General features: G+C 43.6%; 1 protein-coding gene across 2 annotated transcripts in view; it reads right to left on the bottom strand.

Moving 5' to 3' along the window:
• nwd2 (NACHT and WD repeat domain containing 2) overlaps positions 1–21,809 on the bottom strand; it is a 59,466-nt gene extending 37,657 nt beyond the window's left edge. The window contains exons 1-3 of one of the 2 annotated variants that reach the window (XM_085451181.1): positions 21,622–21,809; positions 20,498–20,669; positions 9,071–9,159 (exon numbers count right to left, since the gene is read on the bottom strand). In XM_085451181.1, coding sequence (XP_085307307.1) covers positions 9,071–9,159; positions 20,498–20,669; positions 21,622–21,636 — 276 coding nt within the window. In that variant the 5' untranslated portion in view covers positions 21,637–21,809. Of the gene's footprint in view, positions 1–9,070; positions 9,160–20,497; positions 20,670–21,300; positions 21,412–21,621 lie in introns of those variants that run through there. The other variant, XM_085451182.1, reaches the window with a different exon arrangement.
• Between the last annotated feature and the right edge of the window lie 1,365 nt (positions 21,810–23,174).

The following is a 23,174-nucleotide window of genomic DNA, read 5'->3' as shown; positions in this document are numbered from 1 at the left end:
CTGTATTACTGTGAAAGGCGACAGCTGTCAACAGCATATTTATTTCTTCCACAGCCTCAGGCAGGCAAATATTATCATTGGAAAACAAGCCAGTTGCTCTAACCACTCAAGTTTAAGATGCTATAACCAGAGAATATCTTCTTTTTTTGTTTTAGCTAGATGGTAAATAAACAGACTGTACATGAAAGATGGAAACTGCTTCCCATGTTGAAGCTAGTAGCCTTGAATATGCTTTCTATGTAATGGCCAGCAGGGGGCACATCTTCTGGTTAAAAAGAGAAACGTTTGCAAAGAAGTCTATAAACTCCAATGCTCTATTTTGTAAGTGATGGTCTTATTTAAATTAACAGACATAATAAAGGGGGTTTAAAAGTTAGCTAGTTTCCCCCTATGATTGTGCAGTGTTTGTTTAATTTGTAAGAGCTGCAAGAGTAACATCCCAGGGAAACCGAGTTAACGATAAAAACCCTGAAAACCATAAATTTCACACCCGAGCTTCAACTCTCGCAGCCCGGTACCAAACGACTCCGGGGTTTTGGGACCACCGGTATAAAACAAGGATGTAGATTCTGGGTTGGAAATCTGAAGCCAACAAGGAAGTACCTTAAACCTGCATTATATCAGAGACCACCAGACTGCGATTGAGACCCAACCCTCTTCATCACAATACAATTCCTTAAAAAACGCTAACCACGAATGTCCAAGTCCATCTTTTAAAAACAGTTTATGACAAAAAGACAAATTAATTTGGCACCGCTTGCATAAACATAAATAACTGTGGCTTTCGTTAGAGAAAGACCCTTTACCTTTTCCTCAACTACCAGAAGACTATAAGTTGAAAAAAGAAAAAAAACTGGAAAAAAAAACCCTATCCCACTCGTTAGTGGGAACACATGATTAGCATCCGTCGAGTTGGCCTGTAGTGTAAAACTCATCATTTGGCATCATCAGTCACTGCGTATCAGCGCCACTAATCTACTTCCCATGGCCGTGTGCGGGGGACGGCAATCGTCCGCGTGTTGACAAAGACCGGAGGGAAGAGGAATGAAGTGAGATGAGCGCCCCTGATTACGATAGGTTCCTACTGGGCTTCAGCAGGTGATTGGGGAGGATGCACTGTAATTAAAAGCTAAATGACGACATTAGTCATATCTGTTCACTGCGTGCATGTGCGTGGGGGAGGATATACTGATTAAATTTGCCCCGTCACCTGCCGCGCTTCACCGGAGTACAGAGGGATGGGGAGAAACAACAAAAACAGTCAGGGGGAATGTTGATCCAAAACAGGCAAGGACACGTAAATGAAGTTAAGAGGGAAAGCAGTTGGCTGGGGGAATAGTTACGAAGGCTTATTGGGTTAGATGAAGAAAGCTTCCAGTGGGACTGGATTTGGCTGGAACCGTTTCACAGTTTTCTTGTGTCTTTTCGCCCTCCTTCTCGCTTTTTCTTTTATGCCAACTTTGTCTTTGCCGTTCCTCTCTCTGATAGCTTTCCCTCTCCCCACGCTTTCCCTAAACTAGAGTGGTGGGGGTGCCGTTGCTTACGTAAGAGATGGAGCAGCTTCTGCTAAGCAGCTTTCTAATGCCCTTGGAAGGCGTTTGCCCGTGGCGGGTCAAGAGCAAGAGAAGCCTTTTTTTCCCCCTGTTTTTTAATGTATTGAATGTCGGACTATTAGACTTTGGGATTATGCAGGAAAAGCAGGAAAAAAAGGGCCTGTAATCAAAAAACCCCACCAACAGAAGCACTCTCAGGCTAAAAAAAAAAACAAGGGTAAAAATAGATACAGTTCTAACATGAATATATGTTAAGCTCTGTGCTGCAGGCAGTTTTATTAAGAATATGTAGTAAATCTCTAAGAATGTTTGATGAATACCGGCCCATTTTGGAAAGCTCAGGTTTAGCACCCAATGCATACCCAAATATACATTTCTTGCAGTGATTTAAACACAAAGTGGCCACCTAAGGGGCGATGGGGTTAAGCAGAGATTTTGACTTTTATGTTAGCTCTCTTAATGCCGTGGTTACTTTCTTATTTTAGCAATGATAAGAGGTTAAACTCTCGACTCTAAAGGCTAAAGCTGTCAATAATGAAGGCAGAGAGAAGATGACTTTGAGGAAAACCTGTCAAGCACTGACACACCGGGGTAATTTGGGCACAGTGTTTCAGATGTTGCAGCTCAGCCACCGAGAGCTGTCAAAAGTGTGAGGTAATAAGATCAGCAGCAGAAGAGGGAGTGGGCTTTTAGCAAAAATGGCTGGGGAAGATGTATATTTTATGGCAGAGGGTTCTGCACGGTGCACTCCGAGGATGCCAGTTTCCTCAAACAAAATCACATTTCTTCTTATTAAGAGGCTGTCGAACTCTGCGCTGGGACCAGCGTTCCTAATGCGAGATGAGGTTTGTTTGCTTAATGGCGTCCACAACAGATGGAAGTGCTTGAGAGCTAAATGAGAGCGGGCGCAGCTTGGGAAGCTCCTCAAACCAATAAGCAAAACCCAAAAGAAGGCCTGTTGACCAACGTGGGTGTACTGTGGAGTCGTAAACAAAGGATCCATTTATGCCAGCTGGCCTGCGCGCGCTGCTGTGAATGAGAATAAGTCTGCTTCTTGTAAGCTAAATACCTCCGTGCCTGAAGGCGGGGGGAGAGGAGAAGCAACGGATGTGACAGGATGAAACGCAGGAGGAACAGGATGAAAGCCAGGAGCTGGGTTGCAAAGCTGCTTGCAGAGGTGCAGCAATTGTGGGCCAGCCGAATGCACCGATGTGCCTCAGTTTCTAAAACTTGTCTGAAAGTGTGCAGTTGCCTCTTCTGGGAGGTTCAAACTTGAACCACAAAGCAAAATATCTGAAATTAAATTATTATTCCTGCAGCTAATCTCGCCTTTGGGATTCCTCAGTCTTTATCCTTTTGATTGTGGAGTCAGGATACCTGGCTTGGGAACTAGTATGCTATGAGTGAGGACAAAGAATATGCTTCTTTTTTAGACGTCCCATGGCCCAATCAATGTGGAAATGTCTGCAGACGGCAAAGAAACAGTTATGCAAAACATAAGCAGTTTGAGATGAATTAAAGTGTTTCAGAGACTGTATATCCCGGGGCATACAAGCTGTTTTGCATTTTAACCACTCATAAACCTGACAGCACAGACTCGGCAAGTGTAAACACACCGCTTGCGCTTGTGGGAACCAGTTGCTCTGAGTCTATTCATTTCTCTAATCGAGGAAACATTGCCCAAAGAACATCATCTGGCTAACATCGCTCTTTTAATTTATTTATTTTTTGCGCCTCTTAGTTAGGCTGGCCACCGGCTATAAGAAGGTTGAGGTGAGCTCAAACCTCCCGACGGTTAAGAGTGCAGGAGATTAAGCGTAGGTGTTGCTGGATGGCATTTGGAAAGCAAATGTGAGCAGCTTATATTTAGTGATTCGTGTAAATATGCAACGTCTTAATCATCATCACGCAAATATTAGAATAAGGTCTGTGCTTTTGTGATTACAGCCCACCCTCACTTATTTTTCTGTCCATCAAATTTCCCACAAACGCTCTCCTCTGAAGCATCTGACAGCAGCGAACATACAACCGTCGTGGCGGAGGTAGGGGTCCTGTGTTTGTGGAGTGAATAGTTCTCTATGTGACTGGAGCTGTGTTTTATATTTGATTCTGATTATCTTTGTTGGTTGTCGTATCGGTCCTGTGGGGGCTGTTTGTTGGTATGCTGACATGTTTCCGTTAGAGATGAAAGAGATGTGAACGGAGATGGTGGCCTGCTGCCCACGTGTGAAGGCACAAAATCTGGAAATATTGGCATCCAGGTAAACAGACGGAGAGTGATAAATAAACCAGAAGTCCTGCTATACTTATAGGCTTTTTGAAATGCTTTTTATTACCAGAGTTTCGGTGGGAAGACACGGAAGGAACGTGATTAAATGTCTCCCGGGAAATCGCTTCTGTCCAATTTTACCTGCGTTTTCCCGCAAACTCGTGCACGGAAACGGATTAAAAAAAAACTTTTAAGCGTGTGACATATTTCGAGAGCACTACATCTTTTCCGAAGAAGCCAAATTGACAGCCCCACCCCTCGTTTTAGCATAATAGAATGCATGAATAGGCTTTTTAATCATCGCGGAACGTCGTCTCACCCCTCATCTCGTCTCTCGTCGTGCCGCTTGTGTTGGGAGATGTAAAAGCCGTCAGAGTGACAGCCGCTGAGCAGATTTGCGCAGCTGTGGCCAGAAAACTTTTATTGGAATTGCACTGGGTGTGTGTGTGTGTGTGTGTGTGTGTGTGTGTGTGTGTGTGTGTGTGTGTGTGAGAGAGAGACGGCCAGTAAGTTTGGCAACCACATTATTAACAGAACCGCTTCCACTGGCCTCGAGATTCAGTTTGACTTCAGTCTGTGGGAGGAAGCGATTGTATTGTTACATGATTTATGAGACTAACAAATGCAAGATGGGTTGGAAGTAAGCGGGCTGGGTATTTTAGAGCAGCACGAGATGAGAAATTGACAATAAAAACTGGACTAAGGACCAAATCTATAGGCTAATCAATGTGGTAGGAGGAACCGGTCGATAACGGCGAGGAGGACTCTCGCTTATGACCCCCGACAATAACACTGTGGTGTTTTTTCTTTTTCTTAAAAGGCCTTTGTGGAGATTTTGTGAGCCTCTAACATCAGATCCCCACTGAACCAATCCGAACTAAAGCAGAACACCGTAACCTTATGGAGGCAGGCTTGGACTGCTCAGCATTAATTTTGATTTAGGCGTGTCTAATAAGCTGAAAAGCCATCAATGCTGGTTTGATCACCAGAAAAGCTTATTATTGTCAAGTGCTGCAAATGACCCGTCTTTTAAAATCAACTCTCTTAATATGTTAGAGTACTAAGTATATAGAAGTATATTTGTTAGCAGCAGACAACATATAAGCATGAGCAGCTTCACAAAAACTCACAAAAATATAAAACAAGGGACATTAGAACTCTATTAAGATGCAAGTTACCAATATATTTATTATCCATCTATTTTGCTGGTGGACAGTATAAAGGATGGGTGTAGCACTGTGATGTCATCCATTGGTTTGGGAGTGAAAAGTGTCCTCATATGGATGAAAGGGTGGAAAAGTAATTTATCAGCTAGTTTGGTTAAAAAGCTGCATTTATAAACTGCATGAATGCAAAGCTAAGGCTAGGTCCACACGAACACAGGTGTTTTTGTATAAACAGAGATTTTCCGTTTTAGCTTTTTTTTTTTTAATTTAAAAATGTGCACTTTTGAAAAAATATCTCCGTCCACATGTAAAGGCTAAAAATGAAATGTTGGCCAATCAGAAGTCTAGAAGCCTGGGATGGAAAGAGTAAACAGGGTTTTGTACCCTCACAAAACCTTAAGTAGTTCTGGAAAGTGTTTGTTTTTCTGGAAAGACAGATAATTTTGTGTTACTTTTCAAGTGCCTTCATGATTTCAAATGTTATTAACTGAAGACAGTATTTTAGTTTGGAATGAACAAAATGCACACAGCATACATAAATTGAATTTTCAAAAAAAGTCAATTTTGTTAGAAACCGACGTCGGGATTTGGGTTGTGAGAGCTTCTGTGTTGAATGTTGAAGCCACGTCCGAAGTTCACTCTGACGCCTCTGTCTTTCTAAATGGAGGGACAGTGACGCGTAAGTGTGTAAAAACTGCTGATTAACCGCCATTGCAGAAATTTAACCCCTGTAAACAATAACATCGCGTGTAGCATGACATTAAAAAAACGGCGTGAGTAATTCTCCGTTTTCCTCGTCCATACCTAAACGCAAAAAGTTTTCGAAAATCTCCACCCTGCAAGGAGTCTTTAAAAATCTCCGTGACCCAAAACGCCGTTTACGTGTGGACGGAGCCAGCCTCAAGTGGCCATTAAAGGAACTGCAGTTTTTGCTACTTCTTTGTTCTTTGCGTGCAAGCACAAGTCGTGCTCTGTTGTCACTCCGGCAGGTCATGCATCTCTCAATTTTTGTAACCTTGCTTGTTTGCTACTGTAGCTATTTTTTAAAATAGACAAGCTTGAGGCAAGACTGTGAACGAGTCCACCTGTACAGGCATTATACGATGCCCATATGGCACCGAACTCCTGGTGGAAGATCTGCAACGGTGATGGGAAAGATTTGAAAACGGACCATGATGTCACATTGGTGCAAAAGCAACAAATGTGTTGAGCATAAATGGACCACAACCCTGGCAATTTATGTAAAAAAAGTGATCACACACACATACACATGGGAGATGAAAGAGAGAGAGAGAGCAGGAAACGTTGGGAATAAAAATGGTTAAAAAGGGATCATGGCACCTCATCCCCCCGCTGCTGTTGAGCGTTGACTGAATGAGGACGCGGCCCTCGGCCCCTGGGCTGGATTTTCGTGCCCTATCCGCCCCCGCATCTCCTCAAATCCATCCTCCATCAGGTTCTGGATAGAAACTGAATCAACTGCTGAGGGACCTGGGAGAATTGGGTTTCGCCAACCTGGCATAGTACATGTGTGTCAGTGTGTGCCAGCGGAGAAACGAGGCGCGTGTGAAAGGGGAGGTGGGATTATGCATAAATTACAAATCAAAGCAAAAGAAAAGAGAAATGGAAAAAATGTCTTCGTCCTACAAAATCCTGTGTGTGGAAATCATGTATGGTTTTCACACGTGAAAGACGTCCTCGCCACAACATCGTATCAACTAGGAAAAATCATGATCAGGCTCCAGTTTTATCCAAGGTGTTCTCACATGGTGTGGGTGAAGTTGAGGTGTGGGGGGTTTGGTTGAGGAGGAGGATGAGCAGCGTAAGTGAGTCATAGTATTAACTCCCAGGCCTTCTGCTTAATCACTTCGGCTCATGCTGCATCACAGCGAGCTGAATCACCAGACAGACACGTGGCCAAAACGTCTCTGCAACACTTTGCTTCTTTTATCTTGTAATTCTCCGTCACGTCCAGTCATCTCAGAGATGCTTGTAATACTGGAAACTTGTGTAATTCATGTAAGGTTACTCAGCTCGCCGTAGGGTTAATTATACTGTATATTCAATGTAGGTTTTTCTCCCAATACTGTGCTGTGTACTTTGCTACAACAGTGTAATGAATTTGTCTGCGGTTGAGCACATATAATACAGAATTTGGGAGAAAAAGTGCTCCGATGAATTCAATAATCACAGAAGACTGTGAGCTAAATAACAGCTGATGTTTAAAACATACAAATTTCCTAAAGGCAAGGAGTCTTCATTCCATGTTTGGAAGAGGCTTGCTTCTAAATTAGCAGTCACGTATCGCAGCTGTGAGCCGTGTCTATGGTTCACTACAAACTGTGACATGGTCAAATGCCGTCTTTGCAAATAAATCAAATCAAGTTAAACAAATGTAGTGTAAATCAAGTAAATGCTGTAGTGCCATTTTTAGAGCATTTCAACTTGCTGTACATCACTACAACCTTTATATCTCAAATTGTATTAATGTGTATATAATAAGTCCATTGTAAATAAACAACTTAAAAAGACAATAAACCATAAAAATAATAAAAATCGGGGTTTTTTTTTTAGTTGACATGCATCCAACAGTTTTAGCTAACAAGCTAATATGCAACTAGCATGTTTTGCTAACAATTAAATGTTTTTTATCAATACTTGTAGCTAACATTTTTAATTACTGGCCATTTTAATAAATAGTTCCCAATGTTGTATTCATACTGTTAGCTAGTTGTTTTACCTGTCAGAATATTTAGCTAAAGTTTTCACTTTATCTATACTGTAAGACAAAAATACAAACAAACCTTATCAACAGCTTACATGCTACTAGCTAACAATTTTGAACATTAATCCCGCTTTAAGCTTGCTATTTCAGCTACTTCAATCATGTATGCGTTCCTCTTTACACCATATTACTTTCTTTTAGTTAAAATTCATGTGCAAACTTGTTCAGGGCCCCTGAATTCTTTATGTACTGTGGTCCATTCTGCTGCTCCCTTATTTCCCAAGGGTTCGCCACAGTGGATGGATCCACATATTTGATTTGGCACAGATTTCACACCAGATGCCCTCCCTGACGCATCCATCCCATTTATCCAGGCTCGGGACCGGCACCAGGAGTACACCAGCTTGCAAACCCCTGAGGCTGGGATTGTGCCTTCTCTTTCCCATGCAAGGCGAATGTTTTAACCGTTACACCATGGAGCCACTGAATTCTTAATGTACTATGGGTTTTTAATCGTAGGCCACATTTAATATCCATTTCTCTGGGGTGGTCATTTTAAGTTTTATGATTAGAAATGATAAAATTTAAAACAAATGATAATTCATTATGGAGCCACATGGTAGTTTGCTTCCATAACCCCACTGACAATGAGAACATTAAAAGAGGATCTGGAAGTACCACAGTCACTGAAATATGAACGATACCCAAGTGTCTGAGCAACTCTTATGCATACAGGGGGAGATAACCTGAACACATATGTACCAAGATTTTCAGATGGTTTGTGCTTGGAGCTGTTTTGATCCAAACATTCCTGGCGTGAAATGAGAATTAGCTACCGAAACCCCGTTGATTACCGTTCTCTAAAACAATTCATGGGTCATAAGCCCCCTCATCGGAAACAAATCTCCACAAATCCTTCCAGGAACAATCTGAGGCAGCCCACCTGGATTTGTTAAGCAAACAAAACTCTGATAGGGATCTTTCTGTGAACACTGATGCTAATTTGCAATGCAAATGATCTCGATCAGTGGACACCGCAGGGAGAATGCAGCCGTCCTCTGACAACAACAAAGGGAAAGCCCTTGCATCATGCTGCCTTATCCATAGCTAGATTTGTGCCAGCCTTCACCGATGGAAACCTTATCTCTGCTGGCCTTCTGTCCGCTTAAAGGGACGGGCGCCTCTGCTAGCAGCTCCGGGGTTCCCTCCGGGCACCTTATAGCTGTGTAAGCTATGATGTAAATATGAAAGCACTAATGCTCTGGAAGTCACAAGAATCTGCAGCTGTTAGAAGGTGAAATGTAAAAAGAATAAATCAACGTTAGAAAGAAAGAGAAAGGAGAAAGCAGCCATTTACCTGGAATTCAATTCCATAATTCTCCCTGCAGAAGTCTCGTAGTTTGGGATAGACGTGCTCCTTCAGCGCGTTCCTCTCCGCCTCTGTGTCTAAAAATAGAAAAATGGATAAAATATTAAGAGGTGCACATTAAACCGTTTTTACTCGCAATCTAATGAGCTCCACGCCTGCGAAACGCCAGTGAAAATAATAATTTATTGTTGGGGATTTTTCCAGAAAACCATCACTTATTTCTCAAATGCATCCAAAAAAATTAGCCATTAATAATTACTATAATCTGCTTAATAACAATTCATATTTCTGCAAATCTGCCTCCACGCTGCCACAGTTTAGAATAGGGATACGTATTTAACGTTAATTGAATCTGGCTGTTACTTTTCTTATTCAACAAGTCGTCCTGCGAGCTGAGGGTCATGTATGTTTTTAAATTCCCTCTTTTATTCATCCAGAAGTTCAGAATCCCTAACAAGGAACAATTTTGCAATCACGTTATCTGCTTCTGTTTGATGCCAACCAAGGGTCACCAAGGTCACAAGTTTTGCGACTGTCCTTTACACAGCTGACAAAATGCTTTCACAGACGTAAGGTTTCAGCAGCTTTCAAAGTACTCAAAAATCTACATATTAGGTGTCGCTTTAGCAATTTAGCATCTGAGTCTGAAAATTGAAGCTAATCCATTTAAGATCCTTAAACCCGACACGTAACATATTACGCTATGTGACAAATTTTCGGGATGTTACGCTTTCAGCCATCCAAACGTTGGGAAAAAGGAGGAAACATGAGAACCGTTTGGACTCAATCTGCACGTGTACATGTATTTTACTTTAATTGCTTTGGAAAACACTACCTAACACCTTTCAGGTCATGGTTAGGGTTAGGGCTGGAATACACGGCACGCGTATCATAGGGACGCGGTTACCTTTCGCCTTCCCATGGGACGCCTCGGGACGTGACAAATTGTCGGCATGTTACGCGTCGGGAATGAGAACGCTCTGCTAAATCGCCGCTTTTTCCTACGGCCAGCAGGGGGCGACTGCTCTGCTTACACAAACAAGTCAGTCAATATAAATCTGACAAAAAAGAGTTTTCATTTGATGTTTGAGCTGAGTAAACATTTTCCTTCATATTTTGAAGTCTTTACTCAAACATGATGTTCATGCTATGTTCACATTTAGAGGAAACAGTAAGTTTTCTCGGGGGCGTGGTCACCTAGTCAACAACAAGCAGCTAATGTACACGGGTTCATCGTATCCTTAAAATCAGCCAGATTCCCTCCTGAGCTTATGTCCATCTTTTATATACAGTCTATGCAACACGCATATGCAGGGCTTAACAAATTTATTAGACCAGCTGTCATAATCTCTCATAAACTAAGAAAAAAACCAAACGTCTTTAAATTGATAAGAAGAATTGTTCTTTAGCATTAAAGACATCATTTAATTTACAGAGCTTGTGCATACTGCTGGATTAATCATTACAGAAACAAAAGATGATTTCAGTTATTTCCAGTACTGTTAATTTCAGGCAGCTGTGGTATAAACCTCACACTGGGACTGATAGTTTCACCTGTCAGCTCAAATTCAGCCAGTGTGTCAATGTGTATGTAACTCTCAAATGTGTACCTCACCTTTCTTTTGTTTTTACACCTATAAAAACATGATTAGCTAGAAGAGCCGGCAGTGTTCACACTCTTGAAGAATGTGGGATTATCCAGAATTACACAGGCAGTGATCATATTGGACAGTCAGTGTCACAGAGCGAGTGCCCAACGGCTTGTTTTTGTGTCCCACTTTCTTTCCTCCTCTCCCCTCTTTTTCACTATCTACCAAATGGTTGCTGTAATTCATTTGGACAGTCCCGGCCTCTTTCTCCCTCTCTTTATCTGAAGGGTGTGGACGGATAGTTAAAAACAGAATATGCCCAACAGAGAGGCCCTGTGTGACCGAGTAGCCGGCTCGAACACGCGCGCACATGCGGGCACGCGCGCACACATGGCGGGTAAACAGCCCTTCAGCTGCTAACTGTGTCATATGCAGCACGAGTAGAGGAGCCCACAAATTTAGTCTGACGTATCTATCTCTCATCTATCTTTAGTAAGGCTTCGGGCCGTGACCGTACATGTATCTGCCCACAGCTAACCCAGCAAAATGTCAGCTCGAAAAACCGAACGGCTGTAATCGTATGCAAATTAAATAAATGGCAGTTGCTGCATCAAAGGAGCGCTCATCTCATTCCATCAGCGATACGTTTGACAACAATAAACGTGTAATAGTTTACACTGACACGGATTGGGGGGGTCACAGCAGAGGGAAAACAGCAGAATTTGAGGATTTTGGCCTGTCGTGTGCTCGGGACGACGCAGAAGTCCAATCCAAATCTGCATCTCGCTCGACCTGACAGACTAAACTGTGTTGTTGTTTGTTTTTGTGCTGATAACAGTGAGATGCCTTCCTCTCCCCCTCCTCCTCTCTTTCTTTCTTTTTATTTATTTTTTTTGTGGGATGATGATGAGTTATGGCAGCCTGATGTATGTGTGTGTCTGCGCTCCCACGTGCAAAGGGACAAAGACTAGATCCTTCACTCGCCCGCGTTCTCGCTCCGTGTGTGCTTGTGTGTGTCCCTCCCTACAATTTTCCAATCTGCTCATTTCAATAGCACCGACCAATCTATCTTTCCTTTCACATATGTCCTGTCAACTTGCTTTATTTTCCTTTCTAGCTTCCCTTTCTCCCCTCTACTCCTCCCTCTCCCTTGTCCTTTTGGGTAACGAATGGGCAGTCAGTTGAACAGAGAAAAGCAGCCAAATGTCCCCGACGCTTTCCCTGCTCTTTTTTTTATCATTTGTTTCATCCTGACTTATTTTAAGCATTTTTAAAAAAAAAAGAAAATAACAGGAATATCCATCAGAAGTCCAAAATGATGGCGTCAGATTGCTTGTTTTGTCCAAACAACCGCCAAACGCCCAACTGGCTTGATTGAAAAATGATACAAAAGCCACACTTTGGAAAGCTGCAACGCTCGGTATTAAAATCTCCACATTTCCCTCTATAGTTGGTTATGCTTGACATTGCTTCTGCTGGTCACTCATTCCCCCAGATGGCGATCACTCTACAGCTGCCCTCTCTGAGTCTCATCAACAAGGCTCTGACAAAGCAATCACTCTGCTCTCATCAAGCTTCACTCCAGAGGCACTCAGTATACACAACTGCTTTGGGGATCTTTGATTAAAAGAGAGAGAGCGTTGTCCACAAGACGGGTGTCTCAGCAAACAGTAGAGTGGCGGGACAGAGCGGTCATCCTCACTGTGTGTGTCTGTGTGTGCGTTTCTGATGTGATTTAAGGGTTTAAGGGCCAGGTTTAGTCTGTCGCTCAGATTTCTGCCGGATACCACAGAGGTCAGTGGAATTTAATATATTCAGGAGAAACTCAGACTCACTGCTGCTCTGGAGGATCTACAATGCATCAGTGCTTCCATTCACCTCCACTGTACTGGAGCAGAGAAAGAAAGTCTGACAGACACAGTCCAGACAATTACGGTCCTTTTTTGTCATCTTTGGTTCTGCAGGCTGACCTAATACGCTCATTTCCAGCTCCATTTGTATATATTTTTAAACTACACTAGAGTAGTTTTTAAAAAGTAGTGATATTAAGTATCCTTTGTTTGGAGATGCTGCCAGGTGAAAGCCTCTTCTCTCTAAAGAGAGCATGGCAGCATGGCTTAGCTTTGCAAAGTTGCATCTCAACAAAGCTCAAGACTTGTGGAACAATGTCCTTTAGACAGATGAGACCACAGTGGAAATGTTTAACCCTAATGCACAGGGCTATGTTTGGTGAAAACAAGGTACAGCATATCAGCACAAAGACCTCGTACCAACTGTGAAGCACGGTGGTGGAGGGGTCATGATTTGCGCTTGTTTTACCTCCATGGGCTTTGAGTCGACCATGAATTTGTCTGATTACCAAAGTACTCCAGAGTCTTCTGCCATCTTTGCAGCAGGTAAAGTTTGTCCAAAACTGGGTCATACAGCAGGACAATGACCCAAAGCACAGTTGCAAGCTGCTGCTATGCTCCAATCAAAGTCCTCAAGACGACTGAAATGCTTAACCACAAACTTCAATGGTCTGAAGAACACAGTAAAGAAGAGTGAGCTAGAATTCCCCTGTAATGGTGAAAGAGGCTGATTAAAGTCATACAGAACTCTTAATTCAAACTATTGCCGCTAAAGCACAAGACTTGTGGAACAACGGGCGATCGTGGCTCAAGAGTTGGCAGTTCGTCTTGTAATCGGAAGGTTGCCGGTTTGAGCCCCAGCTCCAACAGTCTCGGTCGTTGTGTCCTTGGGTAAGACACTTCACCCGTTACCTACTGGTGGCGGTCAGAGGGCCCGTTGGCGCCAGTGTCCGGCAGCCTCGCCTCTGTCAGTGCGCCCCAGGACAGCTGTGGCTACAATGTAGCTTGCCATCACCAGTGTGTGAATGTGTGAGTGAATGGGTGGATGACTGGATGTAGTGTAAAGCGCTTTGGGGTCCATAGGGACTAAGTAAAGCGCTATACAAATACAGGCCATTTAGGGGGTTTTACAAGTAACCGAATCTTATAATGTAAATAAATAATGACATGGCACGAAACAGAACGGTGACCTAACCAGGGCGTACCCAGCACCCCCGTGACCCTGAGGGGTTAAGCGGAAGAAGATGGATGGATCTGTTAAGGATCACGTGTTTTTATTATTATCTTCTAATATGTAAAACCTTAGAATTTTATGGGGTTTACATTTTCACAAAGCAATTCAAAAACGCCCTCTCGGTCATATGCATACATGAACAAGATGGGGATTCATAACAATCATGCACATCTGCACATATCTTCACTTTAATTCTTCTTTAACAAAATAAAGTCTGCGTAGAATATCATCATACCGCATTAAGGTCACTGATTGGGCTGATCAGTATCTGTTCTCTGATGACATCATGAGTTTCTGAAAAGTCAATTTATGACGTTTTTAGTTGGACAGTTTAGTTCGACTGTATGTTGTGAATAATGACCAAAAGTTGGAGTCAGATAAAAACTGAAGAACAGATGTTTTCTAGGATGATACTGTGGATTGTCTATTTGGACGTAATGAAACGAACACAGACGAGAGACACAACAAACTGCGGTTTAGGGTTTACACTTAGACTTTGACTGGATGGTGATGCACTGGGCTAAAACATGAAAGCATTTCTGTGGAAAAGTAAACGCATAGCCAGTGAGCAAATCAATACCGAGTGACCTGGAAGATACTGAAGGCAAATTGTGGCTGTGTAAATCGGCCATCCATAAAGGCCAGATGTTCCTGCATTTCCTGAGCACAAGGAGACCGAATCGGGATGTAGGAAAACCCGCCAGAGGTTACCGCGGCCCCTCCACTCGCGCTTGATGACGCGCATCCAGGGAAAACAGCAAAGTACAGTAATGGATGGTACCTCGGTATTGCATGTAACCGTGACTAGAGGACTCCCCACGGTCTCTCTGCCAGCAACTTAATTTGCATTTGATTTAACATCCACAACAGTGACCGCACGCACAACCGGTCTACCAAACATGAAAATGTTCATTTTGTAACATCTGTGCTTGCAGCTGTTCACTCAAAAGCCACTCGTGTGGGGCAGTTAGGGCTTGACATGTTCGCATTCGTGCCTTAAATGCACAACCTTTTACAGCTATGTTGCGGCGAGCCGCAACGAGCGGAGAATTTCAACATCTCACAGGCTCTCCTCCCTGTAGAAGATGGCAGTAACCATGGACACGGCATGCTACCTTGTAATTCATGGAAGTTTCAGACTAATATCTTGCCTCCTCACTGAGACTCACTCAGCTCTCTGGTTAACCCCTTAAGCCCCAGGGCTGAAAAATACCCAGAAATTCAGCCCCAAAGACTGAAAAGCTGTCGAAATTACCAACACTGGGCTCAGATCAGCCGACCCAGAGTTCCATTCGCATGTGAATTACAGCGCAAATAAACACCTTTTATGCCAATGAGTCACAAATTTCTAATGTTAGTGCACCTGTTTCAGTCTCATCTGAAAAATTACCAAAAAATTTTAGACAACAAAAATGAAGCACAACAAATGCTCCAAACATTTTAGTCACAGTAATTTCAAGTGGAAACCCTCTGTGACCCTCTAAAAATAGAGCCAGGTTGCATTATTATGCATTTTATCCATGGCGGACGGGGTAAGGTTTCCTGAGTTATCGTGGCGCTCCACATGTTAGTAGGTGGAGATGACTTCCTGGATGTTTTTTCTTGTTTCGTAACATCAGCAGATGTGGAGGATGTCGACGCTCCTTTTATATAATGTGCAATCAGACGCCTATTGGGCTCGTATTACATTTGCTTTGGATTTTTAAAGTACTGTTTATTCAGACTCATTTATTCTGGCTTACAGTGTTTACATCTACTTTATACCAACATTTTCTAATCTTAGCATTCATTTGAATCCTGAAAGTATCCGTTTTAGGCGACTTGCATGCAGTATGACCTTTGTGAAGACAACTGCAGTATATTTACTGAGTGCTTGAAGGAACTATAGAGGAAGACCAACAGCTAGGTTTGCTATTCTATGCAGAGTGTAAGCTTTGTATGTGCAGCTGGACCATGACCTCATGGACTGACGATGGTCACAGGATCGCCAGCAGCTTCCCAATCAAGGTGATGTTTTTCTATCAGTTCCATTAAAGCTATATTAAAATAATTATAAGAGTCATATTAAAAGCAATCTACCTCGTGTCAGTATCTCTGCATAAAACTCCAAATAAAACCAGAGAAATCAGAGAAAGAGTGTCTCCATCTCTTCATTTGACTTTCAGTTAGAACTTAATGTAACCGTGTGCGTGCAGAGACACTGGTTTATCTCCTCTCATCAACTGTTTTTCGACCAGGTGTTTGTATTTGTTGGTGAAAGACTCGGCTGTGTCTGAGGAGAGAGGGGTCAAGCATCTCTGTGTTGAGTCATCTTAAGCTGCAGGCTCCACTCCTGGTGACCGAACAGGTCAGCAGAACTATAGGCTTACAGAAAAAAACAAGTATAAAGGAGCAAAAAGGCAAATATTATGTCTATATGATATCCCGCCATTGATCATTACTAATTTTGGCACGCTAAATTGTTCAACCGTGTCTGTGAATGAGGCTCATCATCATGGAACAAATTAAACTCCCAGGTGTGCGCCTCCTCTTGCTCCTGCTGTGTGGAGAGTCTGCTTTATGGAGGGTGCGCAGTGCCAATTAAACCCTCCCCGGACCTGCCCCAGTGTGTCAGTTATTGGCAGTCTAACACGGGATGATAGGACAACGTAACTACGGAAACGATCCAGTTCAGAGTCATGGTGGTTGGGCCGTGGGAGGGGGTTACACCCTGGACAGGTCGCCAATCTGTTACAGGACTAACAGAGAGACAGACGCTCATATTCACACCTGCTGTACATTTAGACTCACCAATTAAAATAACCCATAAACGATTTATTACTGTAAATGAACTTAAGGTAAAGTAGATGCTAAATAAGTGTTGGAGCTGCAGGCTTTTCTCCACGTTTCCATTTCTGCTTTGTAGTTTATGTATGTGACTCCAGCCCCCTTTGCATGCATGGATGCTACTGTGACAGCTATCCTGAGGATGAACGCTGGCTGCAGGTGATTAATCATTTCAGGATCGTCTGTCATGTTGCTGAACTTTAACACTGCTGTCAGCCACATAAACCTGGAAACCAAGCACACTATATAGACAAAAGGTACTGTGTTACCTACACTTTACACCAAAGGGAGGTCATGGAAACCTGCGCCATGCTCCGCTGACATCCCGAAATATGTACAAAAGCGGCCGTGATACAGCTTCAACTCCTGGATCGAACCATGAAATTCTCCCTGCTGCTGCCTTCTCCTGATTACTGGATGAACCCAGAATCTCAGTTTTTTCCTTTGCTTGCTTAGAAACATCAGGACCTGCTCATCATCACTTGATGTCGACTCTGTTTTTGGCCCCTGCATGTTTTTTCAGGAGGAATTTTTTGCAAAATCATAAAATTCGAAATTGAAAAATGTAGAATTTTTTTTCACAATGTATTTGATGCCTTGAATTCAAATGTTACAGAACTGAGTCTTTACACACGGCAGCATGGAACTGTCCAAAGTCTGATCAGCCACCTCATTCAAGTCGCAGCAGTATTTAAGGTTGACTGTGAGGTTGATGAGGTAGTGGGACGTGATCCATCCTGATTTTGCGAGTCGAGTCGGACTTCAATCAAAAAAAAAAAAAAAAAAGTGTAACAAAGCACCAACATTTACGGTTTTCAACTGTATTCACAAATACAAATTACTGTAAAAGATGTTCCCGTCTTTTAAAGTGTCTTTTTTCCTTTCCTCCTTTTACTTTGATCAGTTTGGAAAGTTGCCTTTCTCTACTTAGTCCATCAGTAAGTTTAAATAACTGGAAGTCAATCTGACTCAGAAACCATTAGCAAATTTAAAATATCTCTCAAGACGCACAAAAAAACATTTACTGGGGCGTGCTAGTTTCAATATGAGATTGAAAAGCGCCCCGTCTCTGTCTCTGAAGTGCAGTTTATGTGCGCATTCACACACAAAGACAACGATTGGCTTATTTAATATAAACCGATTACAAGTCGCATCTGTTTTCCAGGAATTATGGGAGCACGTTGCTTCCTTTCATCGCTGTCACTCCTGACAAAATATTTTACAGTGCGTTCCATGAAATGGCTCCAACACCCAGGGAGTTAGACGGGTATGACAGGGCAGCTGCAGAATTTGTCAGAACAACGTTCCCGGAGGGAGGTTGCCGAACTGCTCCGCAGCACTCTGGAAAATTCAGAGAAGAGGTCACTGAAAGCTGCTGCCAAACTAGTCGGTGTGAGCTTCCTTTCTACCCTCAGGAGGAAAGCAGACGCCACAAGAGGGTAAAAACCGCCTCGGCGGCACGTGTCATAAACTCGCCGCATAATGGGGTTGGGCTCGTCCCGAAACTCCGGCACTTGCCGGGCCCAGGAGGAGCAGTTCACTGAACAAAAGCCACGCTCTCCGCCTGCCATCTCCCTGCAGCTCCTGCCTGCCGATCCCTCCCTCCCACTCTCTCTCTTTTGTTTTCTTTCACCAGACACAATCCCAAAAAATTAGGAGAGAATTAGGGATGAATTTTTTTAAAGGAAATCTGCGCTCAGAAGCCACAAAACAAGCTGAAAAGAAAGTTAAATAGAGCCAGCTGGAACACTGGGAATAATTGCAAGGTGAAATGTAATATAATTAGTGGTCTCTGTGGTGACATGCTGTAGCCTTGATGGAGGGATTTCTTTGCTGTACACTGTGGCAAGGACGCGAATGCCTCTATAGAGTCTGTATCGCCGCACTGGCGAGTAAACTTTCTGCAGTGATCTTGTGCTCTTTTTTTAAATTACTGCTCAAATTGAGTGTCGTGCCCCTTTTTAGGCGATGTAAACAAACACAGCAGAGGTCCGCGAGGGCGAACGCACCGGAGACCGTGCTCTGCGGTCATCTGTGGCTTTCTGATTAAGGTGCATCAGGGTCATTGTATTCAGCAGAGCCTACACCGTAACACACGTTGCAAGCGTGTGTGTCTGTGTGTATATATATAAGTCAAAGCAGAGATCCCCGGATCATCAGGCGCAATAAAACCAAGCAGTTACACTTTTACGACAGCGAGGTGATCACTTCCAACAGCGCTGTTCCCCTTTCTAGTGTCTGACGTTACAAATAGTAAATCTATTGGGTTATATGCAGCATATATTTCGCCAACTGTTACCAAGGGAAAGATTGAGTGAGTCCACCTGACCATCAACTCCTGCATGTGGAAGCAGAGCTCATCTTCCCATATCTGAATGCAGCTCAGACAAAGGGCTGCAAACTTGACCTTTGTCTGAGTTTCCAGCCTCAATCCCGACTTGCTTTTTCACTACATGATGAGTTGTGGAAAAATGACGTAAAAGTGTGATGTCGATGTGCAATAATGCACAACAGCTGTCTGAATGCACGTACAGTTGTGTGAAGTGCAGTAAATAAATGCATGGATAGCCCCCTCTAGTGAACATGCAGAAAGAAGCTCTGCAGTCAGGCTGTGGGCTGACCTGGGTGACATCCACTAATAACAGCCTTTCTTTTATGCTTTCCTTGCATGCAGCGCCTGCAGACATAAACAAGAAAGTTTAAAAGTATGGGAAAGTACCTGAGAACAGTGCGAGCGTGTTATGTAAGTGATAATGTGGCTAATTGCCTGACCTCTGACCAAAGAAACCAAAAGAAACGCACAGAACTGCTGTTTTATTTGACCGAGGTGAGGCTGAGGGAGAATCGGCTGTGCCTCTGCACCTCTACGGCTTCATTAGTAGAAGCTGGATACCAGGCATCTCAAAACAGCAGCTCATAATTAGCTGTCTTCGTGCCTCGGGCTGAGATGCGGGTCTTTCCATTAGTGCGATCGGTGTGAAAAGAACTCCTCGGAACGTCCCCCTCGTCCTTATTTTCAATCCACGTGTAGACTGGAGCGTTAAATTCGTGCTGAGGCGGTACGGTTTAAACATCTGACTCAGCTACAGGTGGCTAAACAATGCCAGACTTTTCAGCGGTGAGAGGCCATTACAGTGCAATAATCCAGGGTCAGCTCATTCAGGTTTTTCTGGGGTCCAGAGCAATTTTGCTCAGTGAGGGAAGGCAAATGACAGTGACGTATCGACAAAGGCAAACTCTCTTTTTAAATCCTTGGCGTGCCCTGCTTCTCTCCTCCTCCTCCACTCTCCCTCCATCCCTTTCTCTCGTAGCCTCTCTACTTCCCTTGCCTTGTTTACTCCAGTTTTGCAGAGCCTATTTTTACCCCCTTACCCAAAGGGCATATTCAAATACAGAGCTGCAACTGGGTGTCTCCCTCACGACCCGACTGTCTTGCACTCTGCTAGGTTGAAAGCAGTCTGCTCTATATTGCATCAGTGACATACACAATTTCACTTGAGTCAAAGTTGTCACATGGTCTAATGTAACCTCATCTGAGACGTCGCCAGCCGCTAAAGTAAGCCGGTCTTTAAATGTCGCAGCTTGTGGCTCAATCTGAGAGTCCTGACCCGTCTTTCCAAAGGAGACCTGAATCAATAGTGGATCACAGGACCCCGAGCTTCAAAGCGGCGGAGCTGCACGAGCCTCTTGCTGCACTTTTGAGACGCTGTCTTGAAATGAGCGTGGCTGATTTCACCCAGAAATTCTTTTTAAGCCAGAGTACGGCTCCAGACATGAAGAATATGGTGAAATACTCGAGAGCATTGTGTCACTGTGAGGGTGCACGGGCTTCAAAAGAGGGAGAGGTAGAGGAGGAGGAGGAAGGAGTGGTGGGTAGGAAGGCAGAGAGGGGGGGGTGTCACGCTGACACTCTTACCGTCGGGGTTGGCACAGATGAAGACCCGGACGCTGCGGCCGGTGGGGACGTGGTGCGGCGGCAGGGCGTTGATGTTGCCGCTGATGGCCGCCCTGCGCAGCGCAGACTCCCGCGGGCAGGGCTGCCTGCTCCCCACTCCCGACGGCCACATAGGAGGCGACTTCCAGCGTGGCTGTACACACGCACAGAAAGGAGGGAGGGAGGAGGGCATGTTAGCACGGCCAGGGACCCACAGGCAGGCACATGGAAAACACATGCATGTTTGCGCGCAGATTCACCTGATCCATCCACACACACGCACGCATGCAGGGAGCGTTAATTATGGCAAAGGCATGGAGCTGTGTCTAATAGCTGTTTGCTATTATTTTATTAGTATAATTTGCTACTAAGTTTGACCACCTTTACAGGCACTGGTATGGCATGAACCCTAATTAGTCTTAAGGTGGTTAAGCTTACTTAAAATACTCTAAAATCTATTTATAAAACATGATCTAGTAGTCTACCTTGTCATAGTCATAACGTCCATGCTTCACACACACCAATCAAGTTAGGATGGATCTGTCAAATCTTCTCCAAACACAGGTATGAGACTGAATATGTTTGTTATTGCATTCGTGTAGTAGGGGTATAATAATAGGATATTACGCACAGACTACTACCGTCATGGTGCATGCGTAATTTGTATACATGTCCTTGGACGCATTCATGAATTTTCATGCCACTGTGGGACAAACAGACAAACAAGAACGAGACGATACAAAACTCGTATGGACGAACAAGGCAAGCATCAGTCGTGTTCCCACCCCAGAGACGATGCTTGTGAAAGGCGAATAACCGCTAACAATGGTTATTCCGCCGGGAGCAGATGTGAAGTCGCCGGTTTTCCGGAGTTGGTCTATCCTGAAATCTTTGTTTCAAAGACGGAAAACCTCAAAAAGAAAAAAATAGACAACAAAAAGGCGGGAGGGGGAAAAAAGTTGGGTAGTCCACTACTGATCACTACATCAAATCCTCTTAAGAATCAGACAACTACAACCACTTAGGGGCACCGCATCCACAGAGAGTACTTGACTACTAGTGATGCTGGAGACAGGCACAACAACAGGATACTTCTTGTTGCTCACATTCATTCGCTTCATTTCGTGGCTTCCGAAAATATCCAAGCGTCGAGGGCGGTAAAGGCAAGATAAAAACGCCCATCAGAGTTGCCGTGACTGAGAGACGACGTGGGGAGACGGTAAAACGGACGCCGTGTGCCGGAGTGCTCCCTTTGGCATCCTGCTGTCTCTGCGAGCCGACCGAGCTCTGAGAGGCACAGGGAGCGCGAAGCCGGACAAAATAAGAGCGCGGCTACCGGTGGATATTTTCAAAATAAAGCTACAGCTTTTGATCATGTCGCTTTTCAAGGGTCTACCAAGAAGTTTAGACTTCGTTAAACCTAGGGATATAATTATTTCCCATATCGTATGTTTGTTAAGCAAAGAAATATGCACAGCCTTCAGCTCAGTACTCACCTAACCTTCGTTCAGTGAAGTTGCGCTTTTATGTTGAAAGTGATAACTTCAATTCCGGTAGTGCCCCAGCTTTTAACGTCTGACTTGACGGCGGTGACAGACGAGAGAAGCTCTGCTGGATGCTCTTTTTCCACTGTCTCCCTCCACTCCAGTGGACGGACTGGTGCTCCCTCAGTCTCTATTAAGATTGCAGTGGACCGCGAAGTCAGCAGTGTGCTGCCGTAAATGACGTTACAACTCTTTAAAACAGTCACGACGCAAATAAAGTAACGAGCAGCGACGTTACATTTACCCAGAAGCCCTTAGTGGTAGTCTTTTATTTATTTTTTTTAACCCAGTAGACGTCAAGTAAAGTTTAAGTGCCTATTTAAATTAATTCTATTGTAACATCTCGTCATTGTATTTTGACTTTTTTTCCACCATATCTTATAACTTAGCCCAACTTTATGGCCTTAAATGAACCTTTTAATTAAATGCTATATTACTTTTTTTTTTTTTTTTTTTTTGGAGTAACAGGTACCTGAAAGCCCCCTTTTCCCAAACATGGGGCAGGCAGCAGCCAGAGGAGAAGGAGAAAGAGGAGGAGTGGTTTGAATTAATTGCTTTATCGATAAATGTACCTCTGCTCTGCAGCCTCTGGTTATTCGTGCTGGAAGTTTAAGTGCATTGGATTTGTACTAAACGGAATTGATTACTGTGCTGTTCTTGTGAGGTGGGTGGATTGGGGGGTGGGGGGGAGACGCTGAACCATATATTTTTCTCTCCCTTCTCAGTCTCGGTGTTGAAGCATTTCTCTGAACCTATATGATGAACAGTATGTCTGTTGCTCTGAGCTGCACAAATGCTTTTGAATTATGGACCCACACAAGAAGAAAAAAGGCATGCGGATGTATAATATCCATGGCTACATTTTTATATAGGAGTTTAAGCATATTACTAACCTTTAAGATGTCTACATGGATCCATATCATAAGTAATGGAAACAAAGAAAAGATTAAATCTTTTAGCAGCCAGTTATACAGACAAATTCACAATGAGATTAAAAAACAAAACAGCTCCTTTACCTTATGCTTGGCTGATTCCTAAGCCTAGGCAGAGCAAGTTACAATGAATGCAAACACCAAATTAAATACATTATCCTCATACATTAAATAATCAGCTTC

This window comes from Copadichromis virginalis, linkage group LG3, assembly GCF_057382275.1.
Source record: "Copadichromis virginalis isolate Kocher_CV1m ecotype Utaka linkage group LG3, C_Virginalis_male_GT1.1, whole genome shotgun sequence".
Lineage (NCBI taxonomy): Eukaryota > Metazoa > Chordata > Actinopteri > Cichliformes > Cichlidae > Copadichromis > Copadichromis virginalis.
The sequence above is the reverse complement of the archived record's forward strand: the minus strand, read 5'-3'. Positions and strand labels throughout refer to the sequence as shown.